Source organism: Pavona decussata, unplaced genomic scaffold, assembly GCF_977016875.1.
Source record: "Pavona decussata unplaced genomic scaffold, jaPavDecu1.1 SCAFFOLD_21, whole genome shotgun sequence".
Classification (NCBI taxonomy): Eukaryota; Metazoa; Cnidaria; class Anthozoa; order Scleractinia; family Agariciidae; genus Pavona; species Pavona decussata.
The window spans coordinates 2,615,201-2,630,505 of NW_028145444.1; the positions used below are offsets into that span (position 1 = coordinate 2,615,201).

The window sequence follows — 15,305 nt, forward strand, 5'->3', positions numbered from 1 at the left end:
GTTTTCGTCTCCTCGCCCTCTGCTGTGTGTACAGCACGTGACACTTTCACACCATGCTCTTACTCTTTTTCCCGCGCTTGGCACCGGCTGCTGTGTTTCCCGCACTTGGAACTTTCACATACACCGATTACTCTTTTTCTCGCGCTTAGCACCGGCTGTGTTTGCCGCGCTTGGAACTTTTACACCTGTGCTCGTTTTCCCGCGCTGTTAGGCTTAGACACAAAAATCCCTTAAAATGCTCCATAAATCTATCTGGAAATTCTCAATTTTTTCCCTAAAAATCCCTCCAAACATCTCTAAATATCCCAAAGGTTTCTAAAAATCCCTAAATATCCCAAACTTTTCTACAGAAATGGCTTCACTTGGCTCCGCTCCAGGCTCCGCCATGTTTGGAACTTACTTCCCTTGGAATGATGGGGTATTAGATATGGGAAACACCGTGGCACAATTGGATTGCAGTCTAGCAGTCACCAACTCACCAAGTATAGTGAACATTGGGACAAAACTTTCATTTCATAGGAATTTTAAATAAAACGGCAAAGAATATAGAACAATTTTGGTTCCAAATCATCAAAAAATCCCCCCAAATCCCCAAAATTGTTAAAAATCTCCTGATGCTCTAAAAATCCTAAAAAGAATCCGGCTTTTTGTGTTTAGGCCTAGGTCGAATTCCTAATCCTATCCTGAGCCCCTGGATTCACGTTCTCTCTCATGTCTGACCTACCAACTGTATCTGTAACAGCCTGTTATCAGTTGGTGTTTGTCCAAGATCAAAATTCAATGTTACTTTGTTCAGTTTGGGGAAAAATGTTAAAAATATTTGGCTTACCATTGCATGGCTTGACGTAAACCTAGCCGGACAATGTAAAATATACACTTGATTGAAATATCCCGCGCAAACTGTGAATACGTTATCGACGCGACCTGATGGAATTATGGTGTGATCGAATAAGCATACACATATTTCGTGAATACGTACTTTTATTTTCTAACAAGAAGAACGCAAATAAGCTCAAAAGGTTGAACGGTTCCCAGAAAACTATTTAACAATTATTCCACGAGCGCGCGTTGGATATGAGATGATAGATAGCCAACGAGTCGCGAAGCACCGAGTTGGCTATAATCATCTCATGTCCAATAAGCGCGAGTGGAATAATTGTTTTATTAGAAACAATCAAGAAATACTGTAAGTTATGGCTGGTTTTGCTTAGCAAGAACAACCAGAAGACCATTTTAATGATCCCTATCCTCGGGCATGGTATAATAGCTCATATACCATCGCCGCTAAGCCAATCAAATCCCTGGAATTGCATTACACAATGATCCAGTTTTTAATAATGAGTGTTATCGCTTATACATTTTACTTGACGTTAAATACACTTGAGTGTATGTTTATACAATAAAGAATGGAAAAATTGTCAAATACTTGTGAAATGTTAGTGGTGAGTGTATATCTATTGAAGAAAAAAAAAAGACTCATTGGATAGCGCTGTTCCAGAGTTTTGATTGGTTTAGCTGCCATGGTATATGAGCCATTAGTATATACCGCACAAGTGAATAGTACTTTTCGCGCGCGCTGATTGGCTAGCTCGGAGGTGATTAGCCAAGTACTATTCACCTCCGTGCAACCGAAGAGAAACAAGATGGCTTCCCGTTTCGCCACGGTCACTAAAGACGAATTTATTTAGATAAACGAGGCAGCTGTTACAAAAAATACAAAATTGACAACAAAGTTTAGTTTGACGGTATTAAATGGTAAGTTATTTAATCTTTCCAACCTCGTATTCTAAGGCGAAAAATGAAACTACAATGCCTCGTTTACGAAAACTGCCGAGCACTATAATTACGATGTAGACCTCAGTGTCGGTGAAAGTGGTGGATATTTACCTCGGTAAATATCCACCACTATTCACCTCCACTTCGGTGAATAATTGTTAAATAAGTATTATTACATAATTACGTAATAACATAAGTATAGTTGCTGACCTTACAGTCGAAACCTGGACACCCCGAAAACGTGACGTAGCCAATGTTGCCATGCGTACTAATTTAATTACCGAGTTGTCACCTATTTTTATGTCGTAAACAGTCTCTGATTGGCTAAGTCAATGTTACCAAACCGGTTAAACAAGAAACGGCTGGATATTAGTAAACATCTCGATTAAACAGCCGCCTCATTTGCTGTAGTGTGGACAAAGATAGCACAGGTAAGTGAGAGAAATATTTCTCCTGTAAATGTTACGTAATAATTGACAGCACAACCTTGAAAAACAACACCAAAAAAACCGGAATAGAATGTCCAGGGTAGGCAGCGAGGAAAAATGTGCATCGGCAGCTGCGAAGAAATGTGACTACAGGCAGCAATCTTGAAACGAGAACCAAACATTTCAAATAACTTGCCCGAAAACAAATTAAAGGAACGGAACAGAATTAATGTCCAGCGTAGGCAGCGAGGACAAACTCAACAACGAAAGCGGAAAATCTCGCGTCGGTAGTTGTGATTAAAACGTAACTAGGCAGGAATCTCGAAACGAGAACCAAATCTTGATTTAAAATCAATTGCCCACTCTTTTAATGTCTACAGCGGTGATAGTGTTACAGAGCTAAAGTTACAAATTAGCGAAGATAAAATAGCAAACAGAGAGGAAGAGAGGAAGAGAGGAAGAGAAAATGTTTTCAACGAAACAGAAAGGTCAACTGATTGGTGAAGGAGAGAGACACTGGCTTTTTAGCGGGATCAAAGGTAAGAAACTATAGGTATGATTGCCAAATTGCGCACTAAGTCCATTTATCAATTTTTCCAATTGTCCATTTATCCATGTCCATGTCCATTTATCCATGTCCAAATGACAGAATAGCCATTAACGCATGAGTAGGATTAAAGTTCTATCCCTAGCAGTTGGATAAATGTGACTTTTCGGGACAAAAACAATAATGCGGAAAAAAATTATCGTCGAAAGATTGATGTAACTCGCTCTAGCTGGCCAACGAATCGTTAAACAGATCAAATCATTTTATTTATCGGTTTTTGGTTATTTTTAAAGAGGGTAATGGCACAGGGACAACTCTACAGATTTGGGAAGAGGAAGAGAGGAACAATCAGCGAAAAAAGCTATTATCGGTGAATGGGAAATATCAGTTGAGCGATGAGGGAAAGTTGGAGGAGTGCTCTGATGAAGGGCAAGGTACGTAAAATCCTTATATTTTACATTGCATTCATTGTAAACTAACAAAAACTAATATTCCCTTGGGAAATTAAAAAAAATTTGAGAATGATGTATTAGTCAGTAAATGACACAGGCATACTCGGAAAAAAGTCCGAGCGCTCCTATCAGGAGTCGAACCTAAGACCTTCCGATTACTAGTTCAGATGGCTCTACCACTGAGCTACAGGAGACTCGTGGGAGCTACGGCCATTTAACTAGATTCATGGGACAAACATCCTACATACTGCTAGGATTGGAATGTCAATGTGTGGCATATGCGCCTTGGAAATAATGTGATGGAATATGTTAAGCCTGTTAAATAAATGAGAATGATGTTTTAGTCAGTAAATGACAGGGGCATACTCGAAAAAAAAATGTATCGACAACCTCGAAGCAAACTTTGAGTAAATTCCCCTTTTTTGTGGATATCTGTTAGAATGGCCACACGGAGATTTGAATTTGGTCGCAAAGAAAATCTACAATTTTCTTCGGCAAAATTTCAGCTTAAAATTTGGTAAACCTGTGTAGTTCCTTCCGCTTTAAAAGGGGCAAATATGTCGTTACAAGTGCGAAGAAAGGTCAGCAAGAATATTCGTAAAGCCAGCAGCAGCTCGAAAATTCAGAGGATAAAATTCCCTTCCCTTAAACTTTCCGCAGCAACTTAAATTTTCAGCTTAAGCATCGCAATGGATCAAACTGCAATAGGTTACAGAGATATATGCGTTTAAAAGGGCAAAAAACAATCTGGAAAGGCAGGAGGCAATATGTTAATTATTTTGCTTAAATGTTTTCGTTGGGTGCAGCCTTGCTTGAATTAATCATATGGTCGGTATTTGCACACTGTGAAAATGACTGAAGTTACCGCCTGACACGTTATTGGCTAATATCAACCACAACCTGTAAAACAGGAAATTTGGCTTTTACAACAAGTCCTAAAATTTAACGAACCAATAGAAACAAGACGGGCTATTCTGGGGTTGAGTATCTAGATTTCGGTTGGAATTAGGGGGTTGACTGAAACTGTGTTTAAGTAGGATTATCCAGTCATGAAGTCATAACAGAAAAACGCTGAGCTCCGACTGAGCGATATTTTACCTTCGCAACAAGAGACATAGTGTGATATCTGTAGCCTCTCGGCGAACTGCCGCGTGACAGTCAACTCTTGGATCAGTAACCAATGCGAAAAGATAGAGTGAATCTAACGTGTAATATACCAAGCTTATCTGCGTTATATGAATTCTGCCAAACAGATAAGTCAGATGACGAGGAGAGGTAATCAAATCAGGATGTTGCGTCGATTGATTTCTAAATTTTCAATTAAAGATGGTGATATTTGTAGATCAAATAAATCTATAAATCAGCTTTTTTAACGGGGATGACTGCACAATTAACAGTCTGCTACGACTGACAAACCCCTGGCCCTTACATTCCGGATCGAGTTGGAATTTAGAAATGGTGGTTTTTGAGGAGATCGAGGGGAAAACCGGAGTACCCGGAGAAAAAACTTCTCGGAGCAAGGAAGAGAACCAACAACAAACACGTGACAAATTCAAACTACATGTTAACGCCGAATTCGGGAATCGAACAGGGCCACATTGGTGGGAGGCGAGTGCTCTCACCACTGCGCCATTGAACGTAACTGGGGAAAATCCAACCTCTCAGATATTTAAAGTTATAGAGCACTTGCCGTGGGGGATTTAGGGGTGGAATCCATGCCCTTAACGTTTTGTCAAGAAAATAAGGTCTTCTGTGCCATTTTGGTTTCAAATTCTGAGACATTGCATTGTCATCCCACGCCCGTACCTTACATAAAGTACTGGATCGGCACCACATACTGGTGGTTATTATTATTGGTAAAAGCGCTGACATTGTTTTTGTAACCCCACTTTTACTATTCAAGTAACGTTGTTACATTATTATTCGCGTTTAGGAACTGTGACGCGTTTGAGGTTTGGCTACAATGAGGCAAAAGGAGCTTCCAAGAAACTAAAACAATTTTCTCATCAAAAAATTGAGGTTCCTGGAAAACGCCAAGATATTACCATTCCTTTGGACGTGGAAAGCACCGAAAAAGACGAACGAGTTGCCAAGGAAGAATGCAATGTTCAAGCAGTCGAATTTGGAAATCGCCTTCAGCAATATCTGCTTGAGCGAAGCGTGGTTGAAACTCCAGGAATGGATTCTGAAAAAGGAGAGGAAACAGTTCTTCAGATGAAGGATTGTATGGAAAGTGCAGCACAGCGAAGGTCTAGGAAGGGAACACCCTGCAGACGTGCCCGCGACAATTTCACACGGGAGAAGAAAGAAAACGATGAATGGTCAGTGACAAATGGCTTGGTGAGAAGAAGATCCAGTCCAGAAAATGAGGGGCATGACAACTGTTTGATCAAACGTCCAGCAGAGCACACAAAGACAGATCGTATGTGCTCAGAGCCAGAAGGGGGATTTCATATAAGGCAAGCAGGCGGCCAAATAAAGCATGGCACATTGGAAAAGGAATCAGACTGTGAAGACATCACTGATGACGAATCACAAGAAGACCTCACCATACCACAGCCATCTCGGGAGCGTGCCTGCCAAAATGGAAACTGTATTCAATTTGCGGAAGGAACGAGAAAGTCACTGGATAAAAGCAACGCCATGAGGCCCAGATGCATCTCCTTTCACTCCTTTGCAGATTTAGAAAGGAAAACTACTTCAGATCGCAAGCACTCCCTCAACGACTCGAAGCTCGCGGATCGTATTTCCAGAAAATACCAGTTCCATGGACAAGAATTAACATCTTTTAATAATAGCGATAATGAAAACAATGCCAGCTACCAAGAAGAAAAAGAAGCACCAAGTTTTGATCACCGACAAGACATGACTGCGTCACGTGCTGTGCATCCGACCTTCTTGAAAGAACAAAACATGACAGATCGGCGTGGCAAAGGAATTCCACTTTACATGCCCGGGCGACATAAATGGATCAATCCAGATGAGGGCTTACAGTTTTACAAGCGTCCTAGTTTGGTGGGTTACTTGATTCTTGATTTTGAGTTAAAACTTTTAAAACTAAAACGCTCGTGCAATTTAAGTAGCACTAACCCCAAAAGATTATTCTGTAACATAAATGTCCTTTTTTTCACGTCAGTCAGTCTAATATCGATGCCGCAGCCATATTCCTCAATCGTCTTTGTCGATCGAAATGGAAATTCGGAAAAAAGCTTGTTTTTGTGTCGTGGCCAAAAGGTAATGATCTGATGGCAAGCTTAATGATTGCAGCATTTTACCAAAGTCTCACAAAACGAAAAGTATACATAAGAGGCTTTATTAAGAAGAATTCTTTTATCAATGGACGTTTTGGTGACTTTTAGGCTTGGTGTAAAAACAAAAAGCGGCCAAGAAACGACCTTTTAAAAAATAGACTTGGGCCTTTGATTCAAGTTTAGTTACTCTGTAAAGATTCTTCCAAAAGATTTTTGTCCCTTAGATTTTGGGCTAAAGTTTTTTTTACCGTTAGCTTAAAGTTAGGTTTTAAAATGTAGTAAATTGTTCACGTATGATAAATCAGAAATGCTTCTGATCTACGAATGATAATCAAAATAATTCAAAGAACAGTGAGATAATCATTGCACTTATGTAACATAGCATGCGGTTTGAAAACACCAAATAATAGTACGTGGCGAAAAGGCTGCCAATTGTGACAAGTGAAAAGCGAAAAAATCACGACAAAAAGAGTCTCTCCACTAACGACACTGACGTCTTCGTAAGAATAATAAACAAATTTTGCTGCTCTTGAAAACAAAATTTAAGACACTGTAGTATTGTTGGAGTTACATAATAGTTTTCCAGAATTACCTTTAAGCTGGTCTGCACCTCAATCTTGCCACGGGGCGGTAGGAGGCAACAGACAAGAAATCTGCTCGGGTGGGTCGTAACTGGAAGTAACCTGACATCCATGGCACACCTTGCACACTTTTCCTTGTCCAAACTTTATTGCGAAGTCGATATTTCGTCTTAACCATCCCCTGATCGCCTTCGTGCGTCAATCTCACGATCCTGTACCACAGGATCCTGGGAATTATAATCCTATTCACCATAAACCCTGCATAATTCTAACTGCCACCCAATGACGAAGGAATCTTTTCTTTGAAAATTGATTGAAAGGATCCCACATCAAACTTTAACTTCGACTCTTCGATAGCGTTTACTTACCTTGAAAACAGGAAATTTTTAGAAAAAATGTTTGCGTTTTAAGCGGGAGGGAAAGCAAAAGCAAGTTATTCCTTTGTTGACTTATTCAGTTCAGCTTCTCGTCAAGACTAGGATACTTCTGTTTTATTATCTAGTGGCTTGCCATTGCAGATGCGCGCGATGACTCCATCCGAAGGAAACATTTTGTTCTGCCTGCCCGTCCATGGCTCACGAACTTCTAAGTTATACAGCAGATCAATTCAAGTCCACATATTACGTACTGACGCACATGAAATTGATCTGGTTGTTGTTTTCTTCTCAACTCATAAATAGTTCTTCCCAAACCTTCTCCTTAAATTGAGTAGGTGTTGCTGTTGTCGTAGATTAAATTTCCAAAAGATCTGGAAAGAAGCAGACTGGCAACAATTTTTATGTCTTATAAACTCAAATGTGTCGTTATTCTTATAAAAATTGTTGCTGTTGTATTGATCGATGTAAAAGCAGTTTGAGATGTTGCTCTACCTGTACGATCTCTTGCTTTAGTTGGTCAGAATTTAAGGGTCTCAAGTCACGAAGCTCTCGGATTAAAACCATCCGAGAAAGCCTGCTTACTCCTGACCCCTCCCCTTATAAATATCTGCACTTACCCTTCATGATCCATGATAATGCTCACCAGTTTTTGGACCCTACTAACACACGAAAAAATCTTTCTTTGTTCGAGCTTGCGAATCAAAACAAAAGGAGTCCAGTTCTTCCTGTAATGCAGAACAGTCATCCCTTAACCATTGGCTGTCGCTTAGCCTCTCCCACCCATCCCTGGGCTGGATACCTCAACACCATCACACCCATGATGCATCCTGTTATGAGCAGCAGTGACAGAATCAGGGCTGGCGTTTGGTCCTCGAAGTCTACCCCGTCTACCCCGGTGGGAAACCTGCACATGAAAGGAAACCTTGAGGTGAACCTTGTAATTATCTGTACAGAGTTCCAGTTTAACAGATAAGTCCACTCGAAATATTGATTAGCCTGCAAAGCAGGCGTGGGCAAGTTATTCATGGTAAGGTACCATATAGTCACCCACTGAACCCTAACCCTAACACTAATCCTCCATATAGTCACCCTTACCTTACAATGAATTATATGCCTTATTTTGGTTGAGCGCTATAACCGCGCCATCTTGGATGTTAAAAGCAGAGGAAGATTGGGGAGAGCGGAAAGTGCGTCCAATGGGGTCCCCAGCTCCCTAAGATTTTGAAGTTCCAATTTGGTAGCTACGACTAACCGCGAGATTCTGGCTCTCGCCAATCTCGTTCAAATTTGAAAAAAAAAAAAAACTTCCAAGGCGCTTGTTGGAAGAAAGACGACAAAACTGATAGAACAGCGGTGCTAGTTCTTCCTCTCCGTGCAGCATATATAGCTGGATAGGATTCAGGATTCTAGTATGGTATTGCACTTTTAAAGAGAGCGTATTTTTTTCTTAACAATTTTCGGCAAACGTCGACTGGCGAGAAGTGCGCAAGTGTGGCTTTTTGTCACCTCGAGTCAATATGTCACTCGATTTCAACGAGGATATGACTCATTACAGAAAAAAAATCCAGCTTTTTGTATATACAACTAGAATTTTTGTTGTGTTTGAGATGTGCGGCGACAGATGGGTGAGGGTAGGTTAATTTTTGGACGTTTACGGCTAGGGAAAGAATTAAAACAATTAAAAAACGGTTGGTTGCCTTTATAGGAGAAACTTTCATGGCGAAAGTTGACTGTAAATACTAAATTCCAAAAATCTGCCAAGCTCCATATTTCTGACATAAAAATTGTCTTGGAAAGCGAAAGGCTTCGTATTAATGTAAATTTATGGATGGCGTAGTTTTATTGCAAATACTGATGACATACTTTTTCTTCTTCTTAAACAGGAGATTCGCTTACAAGCAGCACAGCGTAAAAGAAAATGGCCCTTTGATTCTCACTCACAAAACACCGGATATGAACACAAGGCGTTGAAACGAGAGGAACAGAGGACAGAGCAAATGATGAAGCTGCAAAAGGCCACCGATGGATTGAAAGACATCAAAGAGGGAGTATAAGTTCATTTCCAATTTTTGATATCTGTGCTGGTTTTATCTGAGCCAGAATTGGTTCGTCCGCTTCAAATACCATGTAACGAAAGGCAGCCATGATTCTCGTACAACTTGTTACGCCGGATAAATGTTGCATTAAGTGCGCGCCACTGAGTTGCGACAACAAATTTTCATGTTGCAAGAAGTAGAAACGACGTCTACTTTCAACACTTTTCAACACTTGTTGCTCACGGAGATGGTGTTATGCGTAACAAACGATCGCAACTTGCAACGCAAAAACATTTGTTGCATGGCAAGTCGTTCAAAAATGTTGCCGGTATTTCTTGGCCTTAAGATTGAAGCTATCAGCTAGAAATTAAATTCTTTTCCGTTTTCTTTTTTACTCGTTTTTATTAGTGACGATGGCGGGGGTTTTTATTCAAGTATGGCTGCAAATTTTAACACTGCCATACGCATCAGAGATAACAGGATGGAAAACAAATTTTGCACATTTGACTTGGAAAAAAATTCTCCCATTGCATGCCCACAGCTTAGTTTTGGACGTTTACGGGTAGGAGAAAGAAATAAAACAATAAACGGGAAATGGTTGGTTGCCTCCGAGTAAGAAACCTTCATGGCGAAAGCTGACAGTATTGTAATCCTAAAAATTCCAAAAATCTGTCAAGCTCCATATTTAATAGATATAAAAACTGTCTTGGAAAGAAAAGCAAGGCTTCGTATTAATATAAATTTATGGATGGCGTAGTTTATTCCAAATCATGATGAGATGTTTTCTTCTTCTAAATCAGGAGATTCACTCAGAAGCAGCACAGCGTAAAAGGAAATGGCCCTTTGATTCTATCTCACAAAACACCGGATATGACCACAAGACGATGAAGCAAGAGGAACAGAGAACAGAGCAAATGATGAGGCTACAAAAAGCCACCGATGGATTGAAAGACATCAAAGAGGGAGTATAAGTTCACTTCCAATTTTTAATATCTGTGCTGGTTTTGTCTGAGTCAAAATTGGTTCCTCCGCTTCAAATACCACGTAAGGGCAGGCCGCATTTTCGTACAACTTATTGCGCCGGAAAAATGTTGCAATTAGTGCGCATCAGTTGCGACAACAAACTTTCATCATGTTGTAAGAAGTACTAGAAACGACGTCTACTTTCTCCAACCTAAATACTTGTTGTGCACGGAGATATACGCTTAACAAACAATCGGAACTTGCGACGCAGCATTTAAATTTGTTACATAGCATGTTGTTCAAAAATGTTGCCGGTATTTCTTGGCCTTAAGATTGAAGCTAGTAGAAGTTAAATTCTTTTCCTTTGAGTTTTTTACTCATTTTTACTAGTGACGATGGTGGGGTTTTGATGCAAGTATGGCAGAAATAAACAAATAACACATAATCACTGAGGACTTGGCTAAGATGAAACTGACAAATATGGCATGGGGTCTGGCAAAGAACCGTGCCAGCTGGAAGAAAAGTGTTGCTGCCCCTGCTGCGAGATGTGATGGGTTAAAAGCGGTTTTCAACTGAGTGTCGTAGAACCAATTCCAAAGTATTAATTCCAGCCAATCAAAACAGACTTAAACAGTGGAATGAACCAATAAGCTAGGACTCAGATCAAATACGTAACCGGTGCCAAGCGCGGGAAAACGCGTGTAAGCAAGTCTTGCTTCTCATTGGTTGAAAAAGTGGCGCGAATTTTGCTAACTAACCTCAGAGCGTAACAAAGCAAAACCAAATCAAACGCAAGTTACTTTCGGCACTCATGATCTAGCCACAAGCCAATACTGCTCTATGTATGTAAGGTGATAGCGATTTGCTTATCCCGCATGCCCCGAGCAACGATTATCATCGGTATATCGCCATGCATAGTTTGGCATAGACATTTATTCCGACTCGATTGAAGATCTCTTGTAGGGTTTACTGCAAAAAATTGCACGTCGCAGTTTGAAGGTTATGGCAAAAGGCAATGTACTTGTAATATGCCTGACAAGTGGACAGAGCCCACCCGACTTTTATTTCATAATGACACTTACATTTTACTTCTCGTTGTGTAGCCTGAAGTAAACGTGGAAGAAGGAATGTCTCAGGATTTGATAAAAGAAAGAAACTGTCTCAAGGAACAGTGCCAAAATTACGCTGCAGAGGACATCAGTGGCCATGGGACAAATCATCCTTGTGATCAGAATGGCTTTCACGAGATTGAACCAGCTGATGAAGATGAACCAGGAGCACAGGGTGGATATATGATACAGTCGGTTAGTATTCCAGTAGCCGGGGCAGGGACTCAGCTGGATTTGTGAATCATACCATTTAAGGGGAAGTTTCATGGGGGTTTTGGTATCTTTTGTTAAAAATGGCGAAATAAGACCTTCATTCAGCTGTCAAATAATTCTAGAATGACGAGAGGAAAGAAATCAACTCAGTTCTTGAAAGGAACAACTTGTGATTTGTTCTAGCGCATTTTGGAAACAAAAATGCGAGAACTTAAAAAAACATTAGCCTAACATTTTTCAAGTTTCAATCTATACAGACCTACTCTGTCACTGGCCAGAGGCACTAATCGACAGTTTTATTGCGCTGGGGGGATAATTTATAAAAAACTTGACAATTATTTATTTGTTTCTACCTGAAAGACAAACATTTTTGGGTTTTGAAATGACATCAAATTTGCGTGATACTTCCCCTTTAAGGACGGTGCTACCTATTTCTACTGCGCATACGTTCTGCGCATCTGGGGATGGTCTGAGAAACTCTGAGATTGTTAAGGACGATGAGTGCTAATTCAAACTTGTTCTTACGCGATTTATGACCATGCGGGAAGAAAGAAGATCTTAGCAAGGGCTATTAAAATCTAAAAGAAAATTAGATTTGTTGTTGCTTGCACCGTAATTATCTTTGTAAAACTATGATGCGTGGTTACCCCCAATTTTCTATTTGGATTTCAATAGCCTTTGCGAAAAGAAAGCTTCTTTTCGCAACAACTTAAGTTGCGTATACAACTGCAATGATCATTCACTTTGATTCATTCCTTCTTCCCCAGTTCAAATGCATGAATTTTCATATATTCACTTTCAAAATTGTTGTTGTTGGCTGAATCAGAAGAAAACTGCAGGAGTAAGCATTTTGAACTCATATAAGGCTCTCTTTTGTTCTCGCAATAGACTGGATTAGCTACTTCAGAGAGCAACCACCGACCAGTCATTAAAAAACGCTCCTTACGGCGCTCCAAGGAGGAGGAAAACCAGCCGCTGAATAACCCCTGGGGAAAAAGGTCGTACTCTGATCTGATAACAATGGCTCTTATGTCCGCCAAGGGGAAAAAGATGACGGTTGATGAGATTTATCGCTGGATAAGCGTCAATATTCCATATTTTCGGGATAAAGGAGAGGAGTTGTCTTCATCTGGATGGAAGGTACTGAGGTGTATTGCGTGACATTCAGAATGATATTACGTTACATAGAGCGCTTTCCATGCAATTGAGTGTCGAGAGTAATTTGGTAATTGCCATGATTTTGCTTGACTCCCCTCCGGGATTGTTTAGCGAAACTCAACCAATAAGAAGCAAAACCAAAACCAATCGTGCCTCGCGCGCACACGTTTTCCCGCGCTTAGCAAGAGCACGTTTTCCCGCGCTAGCAAGAGCTAGCACTATTTCTTAATAGTTTTTAATAAAACAATTATTCCACTCGAGCTTGTTAGATATGAGATGATTATAGCCAACTCGGTGCTACGCGCCTCGTATCCTCTCTTGCTCATATCCAACGCGCGCTCGTGGAATAATTGTTAAATATGGCTACTGTAAACGTTTGGCGTGAAATAGCTCTGGCACGTGACGATTTGTGTGAAAAAGATCTGTGCTTGTTAAGTGGGCCTAAAGTTAATTGTGCTCTCACAGCCTTGAATTTGCTGTTTGAATGCTGTTATCACACGCCTTACTCAGTATTTTCTTTGCAGAATTCAGTCCGCCATACGCTGTCTGTTCGTCAGCGGTTTGTGCGACTGCCACGCATGCTTAATGGCAGTATTTCACACAAGAGCTGGTGGACTCTGAGTAACGATTTCTTGCGGAGGCAAGCTCCTGTGGAACCCAGTCCTCTAAAGCCGACACTGCAAGCAGTAAACGAAAAACAGGCAACCCAAGGAACACAGACCGATGAGCTAATATGTGGCTGGTGCGCAGGCACAGTCGTAATTTAGTAACAACACTAAAAAATGGCGCCACTTGTGTAAAGATATATTTTATATAACATGGTGAAGAAAAATTGTTTAATTTCAGCAAGCATCAAATTTAATTTGCTTTAGAAGTTTTATGACGTTTTTCGTCGCGTAAAGATTTGATTGTTTGTTTCGGTGAACGCAATTCGCAGTTTGAATTTATGAGAGATGTATATTGAAGAACCACATTTACGGCTAATTGCAAACCGCTGGCAATCGCGGGACTTGAGTGCTTGCTGTCGCGTTTGAGGTTACTTTTTTTGACTTTTTGAACGGGTGAGGATACGTTTTTATGTGCGCCATTTACCTCAGCTTTTTGTGGCCTGGAATTTACGTTAATGTTGCAGACTGATCCAAAACCACTCTTTATCTTCCATTTAATGTGAACATCCTTTCAGTAACAGACTTCGAGAAACCCTACCTGATGGCATGTCAACCCCCTGGTCCCAGGTTAGGTTTATTGTAAAATGTTCCCTAATCAGTTTTATACCTTCCTGATGTAGAATTTAATTTACTTTCCTCCCGCGGAAAATTGTCGATCCCATAACATTCCGTATTGAAAGCTGTTTTTGTGTCCCATTCTTCCTCTCTATCCCTTTACAACTATCATCTGAAATGAAATCAATATTTGGTGCTGTGCCAAAACGATAACCGTGGACTAATGAAGAAGTCGGGGCAGTTTGAAAATACGTTGAACGTCTGTTTCCCAAATCCACATCTTTGAAAAAATTCCTTCCTGAAAAACGCAGGAAATGCCATTTCCAAGCTCATAAATTGAAAATTCCCTGAGGCAGCATACTCCAGACCCCACCCTTCTCCTCTAGAAGATAGTACTTTCCGCGCTCGAAAATCGTGCGTACATCTACGCCAATGGTGTGCAATTTCAACTGGCAAAAGTAGATCTAAAATGGTTATGTTGAACATATTAAAAATCACACGTTCCAAACCATGAACTATCTTCATGTGATACTCGTACAACTTTACATCATAAACTACACTCCCTGGTGGAAACTTGAAACGTCCTAGTGGATTTTCGTCTTCCCTGGTAAAGTTTTTGGGAAATTTCCGGCGAAAATTCAGTCCAGGTCTGTTACAGCGGGGTATGTGTGAACGAAATCACCAGACTGAGGACAGAAATAATATATTTCCGGTGGCTGAAACACCAATGCCGAGCATCAAGGACAAGCAATATGGCCGACCCTGTTCTTTGTCTTTGTTTATTTCAATCTGAAGTGTACAAACTCGAATATCTACTTACGCTGGACCCCCAAACCTCAAACTGCAGTTTGCGGTTAGCCATAAACTTGGTTCTAAAAGTCACTATTATTTATTCTCCCTCTGACGTGTGAGTTCTAACGACGAGCGAGAAAACGAGCTGAAGCCAAGTTTGCAAAATGAAGAGAACCTTGCAAAACCGGATGAGGCACTGATCATAACGAGCAGACTCGGTAAGCAGGTTTTGCAGATAAGGAAGGAAAAAATTTCATTTTTCTTTACCAACAAAAAGGAATTTGTATTGGCTAAAGATATCGCTGTCTACTGACCTCTCTCAAAAAAAAAAACCATCAACAAAACAAAATAAAAATACTCAAAACCCACAGGATGTGTATTTGGTGGTTATTGGGCGTA

At 40.4% G+C, this 15,305-nt stretch overlaps 1 protein-coding gene across 2 annotated transcripts; it reads left to right on the forward strand.

Moving 5' to 3' along the window:
* Positions 1–2,148: 2,148 nt before the first annotated feature.
* On the forward strand, positions 2,149–15,265 carry LOC146486217 (uncharacterized). 2 transcript variants are annotated; one of them, XM_085099487.1, is made up of 10 exons: positions 2,149–2,207; positions 2,585–2,743; positions 3,045–3,185; positions 5,137–6,218; positions 8,104–8,340; positions 9,296–9,460; positions 10,249–10,413; positions 11,515–11,715; positions 12,622–12,873; positions 13,416–15,265. In XM_085099487.1, exons 2-10 carry the CDS (start codon positions 2,671–2,673, stop codon positions 13,656–13,658), a joined length of 2,559 nt encoding a protein of 852 aa, XP_084955613.1. In that variant the 5' UTR covers positions 2,149–2,207; positions 2,585–2,670; the 3' UTR covers positions 13,659–15,265. The 2 variants fall into 2 exon arrangements, with proteins under 2 accessions (XP_084955613.1, XP_084955619.1); XM_085099493.1 differs by lacking the exon at positions 10,249–10,413.
* Positions 15,266–15,305: the final 40 nt, after the last annotated feature.